The 19,710-nt window shown below is 32.3% G+C and overlaps 1 protein-coding gene across 4 annotated transcripts; it reads right to left on the reverse strand.

Moving 5' to 3' along the window:
* Window positions 1–383: 383 nt before the first annotated feature.
* Window positions 384–7,573, reverse strand: LOC126714661 (uncharacterized). Of its 4 annotated transcripts, none has more exons than XR_007651651.1 (5): window positions 7,302–7,573; window positions 6,980–7,143; window positions 5,976–6,048; window positions 2,217–2,337; window positions 384–1,299 (listed from the first exon to the last, which is right to left on the reverse strand). XR_007651651.1 is itself a non-coding variant. In XM_050414901.1 (4 exons), exons 2-4 carry the CDS (start codon window positions 7,056–7,058, stop codon window positions 1,136–1,138), a joined length of 345 nt encoding a protein of 114 aa, XP_050270858.1. In that variant the 5' UTR covers window positions 7,059–7,143; window positions 7,302–7,573; the 3' UTR covers window positions 384–1,135. The 4 variants fall into 4 exon arrangements, 1 of the variants encoding a protein (XP_050270858.1); XR_007651649.1 differs by having other exon boundaries at window positions 386–1,328; XM_050414901.1 differs by lacking the exon at window positions 2,217–2,337 and having other exon boundaries at window positions 384–1,328.
* Window positions 7,574–19,710: the final 12,137 nt, after the last annotated feature.

The following is a 19,710-nucleotide window of genomic DNA, read 5'->3' on the forward strand; positions in this document are numbered from 1 at the left end:
ATTAGTTCCACAAAAATACTTAAGCATTAATGTGTAAACATACAACCATATTTAGTGAATAATTTGCACAATGTTTAACATTTTGTTGGTTAGTGTTTAACAATTTGTTGGTTATTTCCCATATGATGATGGCTAAGGATTTGGCTTCTGTTGGCCAAGGATATATAAAATAAATACATAAATCAAGATTAACATCAAACAAGTAACACTTTTTGGCACAAACTTGAATTGGAAAGTTTGTTCTCGTCTTATACATAAAGGTTTTAAACAATCCAAGGTGAAATTTGACTTTTAACCACAATAAATCAAAAGAAAAATCCCTAATGTTACCCAAAGTAAAACCAAACCAAAGCATCCATAAAAAGAGAATCAACCCATCTACTTTTTTTTTGAGAAAGAAACTTCATTCATTTAATCATAATAATAATGAATCCTAATACAAGGCTTCCAAAGCTGGTGGGGGAGAATCCTCCAACCAATACAAATCAGATTCTAAATTTCTAGTATGTTGCGCAAGAACATGTGCTACCTTATTACTACCCCTCCTAATCTTACTAGTTGTAATCCATTGTAAACTAGACATCAAATGGTGAATATCATCAACCACATTGCCTAGGAATGAATAGTTAGCCACATCTGTAGAAATAGCTTGCATAACATTGGTATTATCTCCCTCGATCATTACTCTAGTGAAACCAGCATCCACAGTAAATTCAAGAGATCTTCTGCACACCAACAGTTCAACTTCCTCACCTGCTTCCACCTTCGGCCCAATAGCAGACATACTAGCCATAGCTTCGCCCCTCTCATTTCGAATTATTGCTCCTATACCAGATTTCTCCATCCTTGAAAATATTGCTACATCAAAGTTTAGCTTATATACCATTGGTGGAGGTGGCTGTCAGACTTCACCACTTGGTTGCTCCATTGGACTCACTGTTAAATGCACTTGGGCTTGCTTAAAATCCTGCAAAAACTCCTCTGCTCTCTTGTTGAGACTGGTCGGGTTCTTTAGCTATCCTTCATATAGTACACAGTTACGTTGGTTCTATACGAGTCAACATTGCACCCAAAACAGCTCCATTTCTTCAGTTGAGAGCTAGTCCATGAGATACTCCACCAGCTGCATAACATCTCAGAAAACCGAAGCTCCCTTCTGCAGTTTTGGAATACTCCCAGCCCACACATCTGTTACCGCAGCACAGTCCCATAACACGTGAATTGCTGTCTCCGCCTCCCTTGTACAGATATGGCATTTGTCTTCATTAATAATTCTTCGCTTCACTAGAATCAACCCAACTACTTTTAAAAAGGGTAAAAGAAGAACCCTAGACAATTAAGCAGGGAAAAAAAATTAAATATAGATATATTGAAGAGGATAGATGGTAATTTAAGTAGTATAAGCATCAGGTTTTAAATTAAAACATAGATATATTGAAGATTAAAGATGCTAATTTGAAACGGTGAGATGATGCTGAGCTTCTGTGGATGTTGCAGAAAGGAGATGGGGGCAGAGCACAAACACAAACAGCAGATGCCGCAGAGAGTAGATGGGGGTAGAGCACAAACCCATTTATTAGAATAGATTTGTTTAACTCTTCTTTTGGCTTAGAATTGTGCCACAATACATTGCAGAAATAAAGATGAAGCAAACGTCAGACACACATTAATTTCAATGCTCCCAAAAAATAAAAATCAAATCTGACTAAAATATGCAAAGCAATGGCAGTAGTCTAGTGGTATTTCTCTCTGCGTCTCACTGAATATGGAACCTCTGTTCTCTCTCAGTGTATTTTGCTTGTTCATATTGTTTTGTTTGTGTTTTATTTATATTGAAAAGGTTTAAAACCAAGCAATTCCTTTTCTTCAAAAAGTATTTTAACTTTATCAAAAATAAAAAAATAAAAAAGCACCCCACACTACCACAATTCTACACTCCCACGTTTAGATTAAAAAGAAACACTCCCACCGAAAAGACACACTCCAATTCCCATGTTTAGACTTAAGAAAAGAAAAGGGAAAAAATAGAATAAAAACCCAATCCCTAATTTAACTCGAATACCCCAAACTAAAGCATTCTTACCTAAATTCCTTAATCAAAATCAAATTTAATCCAAACACCTAAATCAATATCAATCCGACCAAAATAACCAAATCTAAATAACAATTAATCCATAAATTTTAACAACGAAAAAAAAGAAAAAAAAAAACTTTACCGAGTTTGATGGTGGTGTGAGATCGGACTTTGGCAGGCATATGGCCTAGTGAACTCCCTCTCTCTATCCCAGTCTTCTTTTCTTTTGGTTTGTACTGGAATGATTATCCCTCTTATGAAACCTAAATTATATTCAATTCCCAGATTTGAAAACGAAAAGGAAAAAAACAAAAACAAAAACAATAACTTTATCGATTTTGGGTACACGGCCTGTCTCTCTAATGGTGGTAGAATTTTCAAGTTCTATGTGCTTGCAGTACTGGTAGTCTAAGTCTGGCGAGTGGCTCAAATTGCAGTAAACAAAAATCATAGTTATCGCAAGATTTAGGTTTTTACTTATAAAAATTTATAAAAAATCAAAAAACAAAGAAAGCAAAAAAAGAAAACACACTCTGTAATAGTGCATCTCTGGTTGAGGGAAGCAAGAATTTTGGTGGTCAAAGTCCGATGGTAGTACTAGCCTGAGATGTCTCTGACTCTGCCTCTTTCTCTATTTCTTCCTCCAAGTCTCACTGCCTCTCTATTTCTAACTCCGTGTAGCAATCTCTTTATTTTTTTTAATTGGTTAGTTTCGTTTTATACTAATAGGGCTCCCAAATAGTGTTTTAAAGTAGTGAGAAATTATAATTTATCACTTTTAAATGGTGTTATAGCATTACCAATAATGTAATTTATCGCTTTTTAACTTAAACGTGGCTGAATTTTAGATAACCACTTTTCCTACATGGCAGCACCTCCTTAATTGTAGGAATCAACTTTCTCTTAGTTTCTGCTATTATATATAGTACTAGTGTTTAACCCGCGCAATGCACGGGATCATTTTATAATTTAGGCTCACCTTTACATCACTCACACCATAAAACTCCTTTGATAGGTTTGACCTTTTTGTTGCATTTAAGACATGCAAAAATAATACCCCATCTGTTGTTAACATTAACAATCTTGGCTTTGCATGTCATCAATTAATTTGATCTATCTGTGATAAAATTGTATATATGTTAACATTATGCTATTCCTTTTTATTTATTTAATAGATTAACAACTTTCTTAATACTTGAACAACTTGGACTTCAAAAAAGGAAAAAAAAAGTAAGAGACCAAGCACAATAGATTAATAGGTTTCCTGATATTTAGTTTTCCAAAAGTTGGTGATCTCCCGTAATGGTTTGCATTTTGATTTTCTCAACTCCAAATATTTGCCTTGTTCATGGCCTTTAGTTGTTATTTGTATAATATAAACCTAAAAGGTCAACAATCAAGCTCAGTACTTAAAATTAGGACTCAGATTCATTACTTGAAATTAGAAGCTTTTTAATGTAGCACCTATAAAAATGCATACTCATAGTATTCTCAATTTTCATCAATCTTCTATTCCCAAAATAAGGCTGCACTGAACAATGCGGCAATCTAACAGAGACAAATGAATTACAATCTACAATTATAACTGAGTTCAAAATTAGAATCACATATATTACAAAACTTAAATTCATGTTGATATAAGAGTCTTAGGATGCTCAAATTACAAAACCATAGCCTAAATACAGAAAATTAAATCTCTCATAATTTGAAATAAAATAGAAAATTAAGTAAATAAGAAAAGGGTATGAAGAATAGAACTTGGTGCATAATTCTTAAGCATTTTATATGCATCCAAGTCTTCTATTTCAGCAACTATTTTTCTTTTGTGTAAGAAAGTTATCCATCCAGTCCTTTAGGATGTCCTTTTGGCATAATTTCCTTTGTGACTTTTGTAATGCCAAAGTTGATGTAGAGCTTTGTTGCCCATGTGAATGACAGTCAATAGTTACCTATAAATTTTTTTAATCAGTTAGGCATTAATATTTGTCATATTTTCATTTAAAGCATATGAGAATAATATCTAATAATATTTAAAAGAGACACCCAGACGATCAAATAGTTAAACTTAGAGGTGAGAAAAACATAACTTTCATTTCACAAAAATGATATAACTCTCATGCTCAACACATATTGCAAAGATCAAAACCACATCTATATTTCATGCCCAACTAACAAAACACAAAGTAGCAAGGCACAGATTAATTAAGTTTAAATATAACTTAAGAACCAAAATGCTCTAAAACAAAAAATGTAGTGAGCTCAGGTATAAGCGAAATTTGGTTTTCGCTTATACTTTTCCCAAGGATTTCTATGGGTAATAGTGATCTGTGCAATTATTCTCTTTGGACTCTATGATATATCTACTCCCTTTAATTTAATTTAACTTGGCATGATGTTTCTATGGATAATAGTGATCTATGCAACATCTAGCTGAGCTGGTTTTTGGTTTGCACAGCATGTGAAACCAAAAAATGACATCTCTTAACCATTAGAACAGAGATTGCAAACTATTTTTCATGTTGCATCAATTATTCTCTTTGTATCATGCGTGTGATGTGTAACTAGTGTTCTCTATCTTTTACTGCTCTACAGGTGCATGATTTGTGCAAAACATCTTGCTTAGCTCCACTATTCATAGGATTTTAGTTTCAAGTTTAACACTTTTACTACTGCTTTGGTATCAGTTTATGGATTTTTGGTTTTCTTTCTTGGTTGTGGTGAGCACTTTTGTATACCTAACTATTCTTAGTGAAACTGTAAAGAGGGCAATCCATATAATTGCAGCCATTATTTCCAATTGCTAAAAAAAAAAAAAAAGTATAGCAACTTTAAATTGCAGTAGAGAAACATGAAAGAAATACTGCAAACGAAGCCTAAGAAAACAATGAAAATATGGGTTGAATTGTAAAAAGTAATGCAGCAATTCAGTGAAAATTTAAATCTGGAAAATGAAGGTTTGGACCACGACTAATCAAACCTTGATTCTGCATTTGTTAGTGGTTCATGTACAGCCCAGAATTCAGATAGCTACAAAATCTGTCAATAATTAAACTTATTTTAGTAATAGGAGGGGGTAAAAATAAGTTGGTTCCAAAAAAAAAAAAAAAAATAGTGGGGTACAGAGCAAAAAATGATGATATAAATAGCAAGAAGTGTTTTGCTAGCAAACAAAGAAAACCACATCAAGTGTCAAATTCACTTTTTGGAAACTGGAAAAAAACGAATGAAATTTTATTGTCCTAAAAACACTAATGAAATGGTAAAATTAACAAATAAAATAGTAAATATATTGAAGTGGGTGATAGCTGGTGGCTAGAACACATGAGCCACACATGTGGTAGAAGTTGGAGCAATCCAGCAAATTGTAACATGAAAAAAGAAACCTTCAACTTAGAGATTCATAAGTAAAAAACTGTAAAAGGGACAAAGAAGTAAGGACGAAGAAGAAGAAGAAAAAGAGGAAGGAAAGAAAAACCAGACTAAATAGTGAGTCTAGATGCCAAATACTAAGGAGTCAGAGAGAAAGACCAAGAAATGGGTCTCCTTTCATGGTCAACTCCAACTCTCCAATGTAAGTTTGTTCAAAAAAATTTGTATGTATCCTAGTTTTTTTGAATGGCCATTTAATTAATTAATTAATTAATTTTTTTTGGTGGGATATACAAAGTTTATCACTATACAGGATGATAATCTTATCTTTAAAAAACATTATAGGGAGAGTTTGGGGGCCAAAATTGTTTATGTTCTTTTGAAAAGTTTTGCAGAACACTATTAGTAGAGACTGCAAAGTAGAAACGGGTAGTAAGAGAAAAAACTCTATTGGATACCACTAACAATGTAAAAACTCTATTCTAGAATGATCAAAACGGTAAAAAGGTGTTGTAAAATGAGAAGTGTAGACCTTTGAACTTGATTTGGCACTTGGCAAGAAGTCTCGGTTTTGAGATTGTTTAGCAGCAGATAATCTAGGAAAACTGATTCAAACATATGAAACCATAAAGATACAAAAATTGGAATTATTGTCAGTAACAAAATTAATGGCAATGCAGGCAATCCATAGTAAAAGAGAGAAAAGAAAAAGAACTTAATATTTCAAAATAAAACAAATATTGAAATCAATAGAAAAGTAAAAACACCAAATAAGAGATACGATGAAGGGGAAGAATTGACAATTTCTTCTTCTTCTGGACTTGGCTTCCCATTCAACACCATGAATTCATAAAAAAAAAAATGGCTTTAATTAATAGTAAACATGAAATACCAAATCAAATTCACATATAAACAAACAAATTTTTTCCAAGTTTCACACTGTAACAAAGCAAAATTAAAAGAAGAAATCATAAAAGTATTGCCCATTTCATAAAGCAGAACATTTACATACAAAATGATAGTTCCTTAATACAAATAAATTCAGCAAAGAAAGAACAGAATGAATGAATGAATCATAATTTCCCAAATCAAAAAAGGGAATAGTTTTATACAATTTGAAACGGTAAGTGAATAGGGAAAAAAAGGGAAAAAAAAACCATGCCTACCTTCTACTAAACCCATATATTTTTCAATAGGGATAAAAGTTTTGCTATTGGTGATGAATCAACAACAAAACCGGTTTTCCAAATCAAAACCCCCCAAAAAAAAAAAAAAAAAAAAAAAAAAAAAAAAAAAAACCTATGAATGCAGATATTAGAAAACAGGGAAAGGCTTAGTGATTTCTGTAATCCAAAATCGAGAAAAAAATCGAAAAATTGAGAAAACAAACATTTTCATGGAGAACCCAAAAGCCCGAAACAAAAAAATATCAAAACCAAAATCAAATCTAAACCTATCCAACAAAAAAACTCAATAAAAAGTAATGTTTCATTCCCAAATCTAAAAAAAAAAAAAAAAAAATGAAGGAAAACGTACCGGAGCCGGTTCCAACGATTTGATGGTGGCAGATATGTAGCCTAACGGTGTTGATGCCCATAGATTTTTCTTTCCCCATGTGCTTGCAGCGGTGCTCTAAGTCTAGAGAGGGACGGAGAACTCTCTCCTTCTCTCTTATTTCTCTGTTTTTTCGCTCTCCAAACCTAAATCATATATAACCCCAAATTTCAAAAAATCAAATCAAAACCTAATGTTACCCATATTCCTAAATAAAAATCAATCCAACCAAATTTCTCAAAACTAATTCATATTTCATACCCATACCCAAATCTAAGAAAGAATGAAAAGAAGAAAAACTTACCGGTGGTAGTTCTCTCAATGACTGTCTCCTTCTCAACTCTGTATCGCAAGGTGTATTTTTTTCCTCCTTCTCTATCTCTGGATCGCAGGCATCGGTGTTAAGAAAATTGAAAAGGAAGCGAAAAGAAAGTATCCGAATAGGAGAAACGAAAGGCGCCCTTATGGTGATGTCTCTCTCTATCTCTGCCTCTCTATTTCTCTATCTCTCTTTTCTCTCAATCTCTCTTCCTCCTTTCACCGTGTAGTAATCTTTTTTTCTTTTTTCTTTTTTTTCTTTTTTTTTTTTTTTTTTTTTTTTTTTTTTTTTTCCTCATTGCCTCTCTATTTCTATTTTTGTGTATCTTTTAATATTAACTAGTTTTTTTTTTTTTTGATATTTATAATAAGAGGCTTTTAAACGGTGTGTAGCATTGCCAAACAATATAATGTATTGCTTTTTAACTTATACGTGTTTGAATTTTAGATAGGCAGTTATCCTATTTGTCAGCACCTCCTTAATTGTAGGAATCTACTTTCTCTCAGCTTCTGCTATTATATATATAGATATAGATATGATATGTCCCTAACAATTTTCATAGCTATTCAAGAATTGCAAGTGGAAGTACAATATGCAATGAAGAAGATGACCAACAGGCCTGAATCCACATTATTACAAAATATAAATTCAAAGAGAACTAGTCTCTGTTTTAGCCGCATCTTAAACCACGGTGCTTGGAATACTCCAAAATCGATAAGGTTCAAATTTATTCTACTAAGAAAGTTGGAACTAATTGTCACATTGGTCTGCAACTCTGCATATATATGATATATTGGCTAATTAGCTAGCCAAGAAGACCTTGAGCCATTTCGTAGACTTCTTGAGGATTCTGTCCAAGTTGTTGAGGTAATCAGTGTAAGCAAGCCCGTACCGCACTGTGTAGCCTGACCCCATTTCCAAGCAGTCCATTAAAGCCCACATGAAGTATCCATTTACGTCTGCTCCCTACGTGCACTTAAACAACAAACAATCTTTATGACTTTGTTTTGTTGGGACAAAATTTTTTTGGGTCTTATTTATGCATAATATTGGTGCCATCAAAAGAATATGTGATTATTAATTAGTTGCGATTGGCGGATTATAAAGCGGAACAAAATTAGTAGGTAGCACTCAAGAACATACTTCATGGCTACTGAAATGGCATAAAGATGGGCAAGAATATGCTAAATCCGAACATCATCTTGTAATGCAGTCTCTACTGCTATAGTATCATCTCGTTTCTCTGGATATCCTGTTCCAAGGCATATACAATCATATCAAGATAAAAAAAAAAAAAGATTTTGTGTTGTCTTTTTTCGCTTGATGAATATGAAAAAGAGGAACTATTTTAATTAAATTACTAACCATTCTCAGTAAAAAAGAACTTAGGATTGTTGTATGCATTTGAAATATAAACCAATGCATCAGTTAACCCTTGTGGATAGATATAAATTTCAATGTTACCTGGTGTCTAGGTTAACAATGAAATATCATGTTCTTGGTTGATGTCTTAAAGTCATTGGGTTTAATCAATGTGTAAACGATAGATTTAAAACAAAACAGTCTTACTGGTGCACCAATGAGTACCCCATCTTTCTCAACTGTGACAAATGCAACAAACAGGAAAGATGGATTAGATATTCCTAACTATCAAAACCAGATTTAGGCTAAATTCAATTGCATGCTAAATTAAGCTATTTTGCAAATGAAACCACAAAAGTTTACTTGAAACTGTAGCAAATAGATAGTCAGAATAGGTAGTATAGGTTGCATCTTTATCAAATGCTACATCAATTGCGTACCTGGATGTATAATAATTGATACCAATAAAGTCGAAGGATCCTTTAATTAAAGTCTTCCGTCATCTGTGAATTCTGGAAGTCCATCCTTTACCAAAGCCTTCATGATGAATGGGTAATCTCCAAACACAAATGGTTCCAAAAACCTGTTCATACAATAGAAAAAAAAGAAAATGAAATTAGACATAATTTTTCAGTCAAAAGGATTTGATTATGTATGTGTTTTATTGACAATGATAAATTTTCTAACCATCCAACCAGGAAGTCAAATGCTCTCCGGGCTGCATCTTGATCCTGAATTGTATCTGAATTAGTTAAAAACCATTCTGTCACTAGCGAAATGCCAATTTGTTCCGCTTGGGTTGACAACTAAAAAAAAAAGAAGTTATATAAATAATGTTATATAAAAATAAAAATGCAAAACTAGTTATTCTAAAACAAAATGGGTGTCAGCTTATGATTGGCCTATTGGAAAATGCTGCAAAGCGAAAAGAAGAAGAAGAAGAAGAAGAAGAAGAAGATGATGATTTAATTAGATTTCACCTGGTTAATATAATGTGATGGGCACAAAGGAATGGATCTGTTACAGCATTTTGGAGTGGGTTGGTCGTATCGACTGTATAACTATAAGGCGCCCAGACTTGTGGCTCATTCATAGTAGTCCAGTGCTTCACTCGGTCACCAAAATTTTGGAAACAAACATTGGCATAGGCTGTAAAATCATCCCTATCAAAAGTAAGGTGGCAACCAACTACATTGATTAATATCTCAGGAAACTTTGACAGTTATAGTGATTAAAATAAGACATCGAATACTGGAAGAACTTGAACCTACACAATCTGGTGGCTCCAGAAGCCATTGTATTTGTCTCCCAGTGCTTGAGGTAAATCGAAGTGGAACAAATGGGGTTATCCCTACATGGGAAATTCAGAGTCTAGCTCATTTTTTGAGCAGTTGAAAAGAAAACTGGTTTGAAACTTTAGGAACAAAAACTTATTGTCCTTTCATCATGAATTAAGCACAAGTAGGGTTGAAAAGTAAATTGATTCATACCATTTTTTATTAATTCATTAATAAGATTGTTGTAGAAATTGATTCCCTCTTGGTTTATTCCACCATCTACGGTTCCATCTGCAAGTTGATTATGAAAAAGTACATAAGTTTCATATTTTCCGAAATAGTTGGCTTGTTTGAGGTTGGGTTGTTTAGAAGAAGAAAATACTAGGTAGAATTCTTGACTAGGAAATGGAGAATCTGTAAGTGTCTACCCCCATATCTACCAACGCTTGCACGTCATCCTGTGTTGCGAGCCAGTTAGAAAAAGAAAGAAAGAAAAAAACACTATCTTTTTTTTAGTTACAAATTAGTGACAAGGAGGAGGTTGTATTTATTTGGCGAAAATATTGACCTGTTTGCAGGAAGTTTGTATTTTATCCATAAACTTTAAAAAGTTAATTTTCAATTTTAAACTCTTATTTCTATAAAAAAAAAAAAAAAAAAAAAAAAAAAAAAAAAAAAAAAAAAAAAAACACTTAAACTATTGAAAACATTACACTTTCTTTTAAGATTATTATTACTAGCTTTTAACTCTCACTATATGCAGGAAGCTTTTTATTTACATTTATTAGAAATAATTTTTTTTTTAATAATATGTAAATACACTTTCACCACATACTAAACACCCAACACATATCTTCATTTAAGAATCTAATTACAAACACCGTAGGCAGATACCAAAGACTAATTTAACCCAATTATTTAAAACAAAACCAAATCTAATACAAATACCCCATACATAATTTATTTTAAACCCAATACCATAATTAAAACCAAATCTAACTCAAATATTTAAATCTAAAACAATCCGACCAAGTGCACTTGAAGATGTTGATTCAACATCAGCTAAGGTAGATGAATAAATATCCCCCTTTTGAGACAAAGTGAGAGAAAGAGAAATGAAGAATTTGAATGATGTGAGATTTGTTCCTGCTACCTTCCAATCGGCCAAAATTTTTTCCCCTTCTTATTTTTTGCCTATCATGTCCCTTTCATGAGGAATGAATATAGACCTTTGTAGATTTCGTTCAACTCCAACATTTATATACTGCACAAAGTAAATGTATCTTAGAAGCTTGATAAGAAACTAAAAAAAAAAAAAAAAAAAAAAAATCATAAATGCATATAGACCACAAAGTTTGATGAGAAACTATGTTTTGTTTAAGCTACCTTAGGACACAAATTTTCTCAACCTCATTAATTTAAGACATATTCTCCATACTCTATCCATTCAATAGATGGTTAATTCAATTTCACAACTCCTACTAAACCATACTAACTAAAAAAGAAAAAAAAAATCCTATTGAAGTCTAAACATATATGCATTTTTTTAACACATGACATACATACCAACCAAAAAACTACACAAAACATATTGTTTATAAACCAAATTATTAGCTGTATGTTAAAGGACAAAGAAAATGCTAATTTTGAGATTTTACTGAGATATTATATATGAACACAGTAGTTTCTATTCAAATGCATGTTCAGTTACAAAAATGATTTCTTAATTCTTTACTATAAGTGGCTAAAGTAAGATTCTACCAAAATTAAGCATAGATATTGAAGAAAGAATCTTGTGCTTGATCTGAGCTCCAAATCACAGTGGTTTCCCCCTTTAAGCCATGGTGATTCATACTTCTCTTTACACAGTTCCTAGAGTTGCTTACCATGGGAGCAATCAACAACTTCATATGAAGTCCCCTACAAAAGGATATAAAAGAGTCAGACTACAAAAAAAATAATTTATACCAGCATGTGGTAGCATTTTCACTTATTTCAGAAAACTCTCTTGGTGGGAAGCAAACAATCTACTTGTCATTATAAATGCTTACTTATAAATGAATGCCCTGAGAGAGGAAAGACCATGGCTCATTAACCTTAGAAGATTTTACAGAAGAAAAAGCTATTAATATTGGATTAGAAATATATATTTTTTGATATGTTTGGCATGACCAACATGAAGATTTATTGAGTTTCTCTGATGCGTCTTAGAAGTGTTAAATATCCACTCTTAATATCAGTGCTTCTCCACCAAAAGTCTACACATATGCATATCCTAATAAATTTCTTAATGTATACCTGTACCAACTTGCCCAAGTTTAAAATTCACAGAATATAGAGGACAAAACAGGGGTATGTTAAAGTTGTTGGTGATGGATAATGTCTATCTTCTCATGTATTTTTTTTCAAAAGTTCCTTTGACACTTAAATGTGAAAAGAAAACAATTGAAGAGCAGCAATTGTCGTTGAACATTCCACTTGACAAAAGACAATTAATCCTATCCATGAAGAATAGATGATCATTGTACAAATACATATTATCTTTTCTTAAAAGTATGAATTTTGGATGGCTGTAGGTAATATGTTGAATTTCAGTGATAAAAAAAATGTGAATTTCTCAAAAACTCTTCTCATAAAATAAGAAGGAAAAAGTTACTTTCCCACCAACAATGAAAACCCAACAGGAACTCAATATGCCACCCAAAAAAAAAAAAAAAAAAAAAAAAAGAATCTTTATAGCTATCAATGATGAAACAGACTAATAATAGAGCAAAACCACAAGAGCATTAAAACATTTTGTATTGCTTGCCTAATACATTAGGCATTCAGAATAGTCAGCTTCATTTGCATCCTTCCTAGTATGCAAAAGTGGGCAAATATGGGGGCAAATATATTTTAAACGGTGTGTAGCATTGCCAAACAACATAATTTATTTCTTTTTAACTCATAAGTGGTAGAATTTTAAGGGGTCATTTTTCAATTACATTACATGTTTTTGAAAATAGCGTAAATATAATTTGTTAAGGTTAATATACAGAAGAATATGAACCTAATGATCATATTTTAAATTGTTAAGTTTACTCAAACTAAAATGGTAGTCGTGAAGGCTAAATAAAGAGAATGTCGTTCTTTCAAAATAGAAAGATACATGGCACAGATATTTTTGGCAACATAGGCTCCTACTTCATTGATTATTGCCTTATACATGATTAAGAATTTAAGATATGTAAAAAGCTAATCTGAAACAATGAAGCCCCATATTTGCTTATTTTTTTAAATCCTCTAGGGAAAAATATATATAACTGAAGTTACAACAAATTTTGATAAAATCAGTAATTTTTAAAAATAAATTTATTCAACTATTAAGTTTTTGTTGACATTTTTCCCTAAGAATAACTTTTCTTTGATAAAGAGGTTGCAAACATTATCAATGTAGAAAATCCAAATGAAAACATGCACTCCAAAAATTAATATAAAAAACTGAAAGCATACCTTGCTCGGAAACTTCAAACATCAAAGAGTCTCAAGTATATAGAGTCCCTAAAACAATAGGGGTAAAAAACTATTATTGAGAGCATAATATATTCTTAGATCCTTTCGTAAATTAAAATAATGACAAAAATAACATAAAAATCACAATAACAAACTACAAAATTTGGACTAAAAATTATAAACTTTGACACTTTCAATAACATTAATAATAAATTATAAACTTACTATACATGGCTTGTAAATCTATGGACATCAAAGGGACATGAAAAGTCACAATTCTCTGATTTATCCCATAAACTACCCTGAATCATATTTTCTGTCTCTTCTCTTTTAACCTATGAAACGCATGTCTAAATTAATATTAAATTTCCTTGTGTTTACTGTTAATGCAATGTGTATTTGTTGGGTAAAAAAACAAAAACAAAAAATACCTCTCAAATTAACCCGACATCCTCAACACAACCAAACCCATGAAATTTATTCCATAATTTGACATCTAATTCTCTTTTAATAGCATCCATTAATTCATTGTATATTTGTTAGGTTCTAAAGACTTAGGAACTAATGTATTTAGAACTCTAATGTGTATTGTTGGCAAACCATGATCAAAACAAGTTGTTTAGTCTTGTTTATACTTGCTCAAAGTTTTGTATTTTATGTAAAGTTGGATTCAAGCTGATGCAGATTTATTAGAGCAATTCGGCCTGGTTTGATCGATCGAAGCTTAGGCTCGATCAATCGAAATTCGGGCAGAATGCATTTTTCTACAGAATTCCAACTCAGCCTTAGTTCATTTAAAACGTTTAGGGTTTTATGTTTTTGCCCTAGGAATATAAGGCAAACCCTAGCCACGTTTTACATGTTGCTCATATTGCGATTTGTGTAAATCTCTTGTGAGATCTGTGAGGAGCTTTCCTTTACACAGGCTTAGGATTATCAAGAGGAGATTCATTCAAGAACTTGATGATCATTCAGTTGCTGCCATAGAAGCTTAAAGAAACACAAGCGGGTGTGCTTGTACTTGCTAGAAAATCCAAGACAGAAGGAGTCCGTGGTGGGTAGCAATAGGATGTTAGTGGTCTAAGTCCTATTGTAAAACTTCGATTCTTTCATAGTAGATTCAGGTTTACCTTGAGGATAGTTAGGTTAAATCCTCCCCAGGTTTTTACCGGTTTGGTTTCCTAGGTGATCATATCACCATGTCATTTATATTTCCGTTGCTTTGCATGATATGATTGTTTGATTGTGATAACCTAGATTTGCAATTTGGACTAAGTAATAACTTGGCTAATTAACTAGGTTAATCCAATTGTGTTTTTAAGGGGTCTAAAAACTATCAATATTAATAATTGATGAAATTTTTTAAATAATAATAATTTATATCAATACCTGTAAGCTCCTTCAACAAAATCATAGAGCAAGTCCAATTGCTTCCACTAACAGTATTGAATAGAGCCTACAAAACTGCATAGAAACACATAAAAGAACTGAATAGAATTTATAAACCAACAAATAACCAAAAAAAAGAAAAAGAAACAGAAAATAACTATCTCTACCTTTCAACAACAACCATCATATAAGGATTGAAGAAAAAAGAATTAAAAGTAAACTACAATAGTAGATAGTCAGTTGAATGAATTAAAACCTAAAAAAAGGTGTGTACGCAACATGTATTCCTCCTACTCCTCATTCATAAATGGATTTCTTTTATGTCCACGTCCAATTAATTACATGACCCAGCCAGCAGCAAGAATTATTTCTAGCAGTACTGAATAGGGTTTCTAAACCTAAGTAAATTAGGATTTCTAAGCGTGATGTGCTGCACCCAAAAAAAAAGGAGAGAAAAGAGATTAAAGCCCTCTAATTGTGATTAGTTTCAGCCTTTGTGTGTTTTAGAGTTTGAGAGAGGATCAGAGGAGATATAGATGAGAGAATTTTTTTGAGTTTCTAAGTCCATGAAACAAAGAAACTATCCTCATCAATTACCTTGCATATTGAATTGCTGGGTTGAAAGCTAATGAAACAATCTATGCTTGATCTGCAAAAAAAGAAAGAAAGAGAAAATAGAGGAGCAGTGAAGCGTGACTGGAGATATAGATGAGAGAAGCGGATGATAGATAGTGAGGAAATACCATTTGATGTGAATGTCATAGGCAACAGAGAAGATTATAATTTTCATATGTGTGAAAAAAATTTAAACTTTCTTTCATTGCTAAGATTAGCATTCTTTTTTTTTTTTTTTTTTTTTTTTTTTTTTTTTTTTTTTGATGATAACATTCCTAAGATAAGTATTTGAATTTTTTTTTTAAAAAAAAAGGCCGCATCAAATACCAAGCATAATATTTAAAATAAGAACAATAGTAAAAGCCCTAATATTGTTCACATTTATTTCTTTTCCAGTACAATTCCAGCAACAAATGAAGCATCAAATTAATAACCTTTCACACATTTTTTACTGTTTAGTTTCTAACAAAACCAAAAACTCAAACTTTGCTCATTCAATCAATCCCCAATTGAACCACAAACAAATTCCAATTTCCCTCACTTAATCCTCCATTTTCTCAACAACCAATAAAAAACCTCATTGTTTCTAATTACGCAAACTGAATAATCCCTTGAGTTATACTCTTTAAAGAAAAATAACAAATAACAAAGCATATATAATCACAACTTTCTTGGGAAAGAAACAGAGATGGAAAGCTAGGGAGAAAAAGTGAGTTAGGGCAAGAAGGAAAGAACCAAACAAACAACATCAAAATCTGAAATCTACAAACTGTAACAGAAAATCCCAAAACATCAAAGAAAATATTGAAATCTATACCTATCCAACCAAAATCCCCAAAAACTAAGTCATATTAAATACCCAAATATAAGAAAGGGGAAAAACTAACCGGTGGCAGTTTCGGCGATCTGATGATGGTAGATAAATGGCCTGAATGGTGTTTTTTTCAAATTTTTTTTCTCTTAAGAACGATTCAACAAAAATAGATCTGTACAAAGCATAAATTAATTCAAATTTTAGGGGTGAACCAAAAAAAGCACAAACATAACAAAAAACTGCCAAACAAAATACAACAATCGAACAAACATAACTCAAGGAATTGTAAAAATAAATTGGAAATTAAGGGAAAAGGTAGCCTTTTCAAAACCCTATAAACGGTAATTGAATAGAAAACCAAAAAAGGGGAAAAAAATCCCTACAAACGAAAAACAGAGCAACTATAAACGAAAAACTTTAAATATATACTGCAAAAACTTTAACAACAATGGTAGAGAAGAGACATGGGAAACGAAAATATAAAAAGGGGAAAATATTTCAACAAAAAATTAAAAACAACATAAATGAAATGACAAAACTTTATTTTTTTGGCAACACACAAATATATGTTCTTCAGCACCAAATCGATTTCAGTTTAAGAGAAATCATCAATAAATCTACACTCCATAGTAATTTTCAAAACCCTAGAAACGGTAATTGATTAGAAAACCAAAAGAGGGGAAAAAAAGGCCTTCCTTCTAAATTATTTTCTGAATCGCCTGTTGTTGTAGAGCACGAATAGTGGTTTTCACTGTTGCAGAGGTTTTTTTTTTTTTTTTTTTTTTTTTTTGATGGGTTGGAACACGCTAGTCCGATCAGTGTGTATATGGAGGTGCAGCGAAGAATCGCAAGTTTGAGGGAGTCCAAATTTTGATCGGGAAATATGGTTTGGGTTTTAGGGTTTGCATTTTTTTTTTTTTTTTTGGGTGGAAAAACGGCTGGTGTTTTTATAAAGGTTGACGTTTTCTCTTTCTTTTTATTTTTTTTTGGATAAGTGGGTGGTTGTTGAAAGTGAGTCTTCTAGAGTCCAGACACACCGAGCGAAATTTTAAAGAATTAACTCTACACGTGTCAGTTTTTAAAGGGGCCTTTTTCCCTAACGTGGCAGCACCTCCTTAAAGCTTGTGCTATTATATATAGTACTAGCGTTTAACCCGCACAATGCGCGGGATCATTTTATGAATTAGAAAACAATCAACTTAATATATTATACTTAATGTGATGGAAAATATGGAAGGGGTGGATGGTTAGTTGTTCAGATATTTACTTTGCTTGAAGGTACTATGGTTTTAAAATGGATAAAATGACTATTTTTTTTTTAAACAACAATCTTTACTAAAATGTATCTAAGTACACATGGAATATCAAACAAAGGAGTAACTACACTAAAAATACATTTGTATGAAGGTATCTACATGTTTGGAATCTCTAATCGTACATGCCTAAAAATGTTTCTAGATTGTTGGAAAAATAACAATATTTTGAATTTGCTTAATAGAGACACCCTTTTTTTTTTTTTGGTGTGTGTGAATAAAACTATAGTGTATACTTTATTAATAATATTATGATTAAGTAACAGGTACATCATTGTCTATTAGACTCATAATACATGGAAGGGACTCCTCTAGCCAATATATTACATAAATATAGTTCTTTGCTTCATATGCTGCTTCGAGGAAGATGATAAGAGAAACATATATTCTTGATAGAAGAGTCAAGCCCACTACTATCATTAAGGATTTGGGCAATCTGCAGATTAGTGGACCAACTGACTTTAGTTCATCTATCAAATTTTTTACTACACACTTGACTTCAACTTCTTGAAGCCCCAAATTCACAAAGCACTACACTTTGTAATCTTATAGCCTGCACTTCAATATGGTCATTCCCTACTTCTAATTTTACACACACTGATCATATACATTGGATTGTGTTAGGACATATGTGTTTCACTTGTTAAGAACATATGTCATGATTTTATGTAATTGGCTTATTCTTTGACAAAACGCACTTTACTTGTATTTGGGTAGATTTAGGATGTTTTAAATACTTCAAGAAACCTTGTTTCAAGATCAAATATTGAAACTTTCAAGTCTGTTCAAGAAAACAAGTTCAAAGTGCAAAATCTTTAAAGCTCGACAGTTGGTCGACAGCTGTATCTATCGAGCTTAAGGAAGTTGTTCTACATTCGGTATGCTCGACACCTTCTCGACAGCTGCTTGACAGCTGCTATTTGTCGAGGTTTAATATTTTCAGAATTTCAATATGATTTTCTTGGGAACTGTGAATATGTCTTTGGGCCTTCTTTTCTCCTAAACCTAGACATATAAAATGATCAGTTTAAGGGCCGTCAAAGGGTTCACAAGTTGCACAAGCATTGAGCAAAATCTGTTCAAGCAAATTGTGACCGGAGACGAAGTTCTTGCCCTAGTTCATCTCTTTCTCTTGAAGAAGTTGCTGTGTATGTGAACCATAGGGTTTTGTGACCAAGAATCTTCTTGATCTTCATCGTGTGGATGAACTGAAGAACTTTGCAACCAACAACCTTCTTAACTGGTGATTGAAGTCGCGTACTAGGATCCGCGTAATTGGTTAGTCACGTACTAGGAATCGTGCATCTGAAAGGGGAACTGTCACTACAGAACAAGTCCAATTGGGTATTGGGGTAAGGGTTCAACTGTAGGTTGGTAAGGTACGAGGAATCCTTTACTTGTAACCGCTTGTTGCGATAATAGTGGAGTTTCGGGAGTGGTGACTTGAAAATCACCCGGTGGGGTTTTTGCCGTTAGGTTTTCCCCATTCGTAAACAAATCACCGTGTTATTTACTTTCCACTGCATAAATTAGTTTATTGGTGATTTGTTTGTGCTACCACGCGTTTGCATGATAAATTGATTAATTAAGAACTTGGCTAATTAATTAATTAATTTCTATCACAAGGGGTCATTCATTTTGTGGCCTATCAAATTGCACTATCATGAATAGCTACTGCTATTCCATACAATCTATTGTTATGCAGTCCACACAAATATTCTACAAAAAAGTACAACAAGCTCATATGACATCAAGTGCAACCAATCAAATAATTCAGCAATTTAGACTCAACAAATAGCACTCCAAAGCCTTTCATTTGGGAGGAAAAAAAAAAAAAAACATGACAATAATAAAATGCAGGACCAAACATATTTTATCAAACATGTAAAGATGATGCAGACTCAACAAACACACAATAAAGTCAATGCTCATTACACATTACACAAACACAATCTCTAGATAAATGCTAAGATAGATGATCTATCTTTTTCTTTTTTCTTTTTTTGGCTAATAGATTTATCCTAACCTTTTATGGCAATTTAATTCATAATAGAATATCAAGTGGCATTCAAGATGATCAGTGTTAGATTGCTATAACCTATAACATTAATACTATTTTAACTACCATCTCT

The sequence above is a fragment of the Quercus robur genome, chromosome 2 (assembly GCF_932294415.1).
Source record: "Quercus robur chromosome 2, dhQueRobu3.1, whole genome shotgun sequence".
Lineage (NCBI taxonomy): Eukaryota > Viridiplantae > Streptophyta > Magnoliopsida > Fagales > Fagaceae > Quercus > Quercus robur.

What these genes read in the sequence shown, in the direction of transcription:
- LOC126714661 (XM_050414901.1), bottom strand. Translation starts at nt 7,058, where the DNA reads ATGGGGAAAGAAAAATCTATGGGCATCAACACCGTTAGGCTACATATC. An exon ending in AATCGTTGGAACCGGCTCCG is followed by an intron (nt 6,049 to 6,979) that starts GTACGTTTTCCT and finishes TGTTTGAATCAG; the next exon opens with TTTTCCTAGATTATCTGCTG. An exon ending in GTGCCAAATCAAGTTCAAAG is followed by an intron (nt 1,329 to 5,975) that starts GTCTACACTTCT and finishes TTAATTGTCTAG; the next exon opens with GGTTCTTCTTTTACCCTTTT.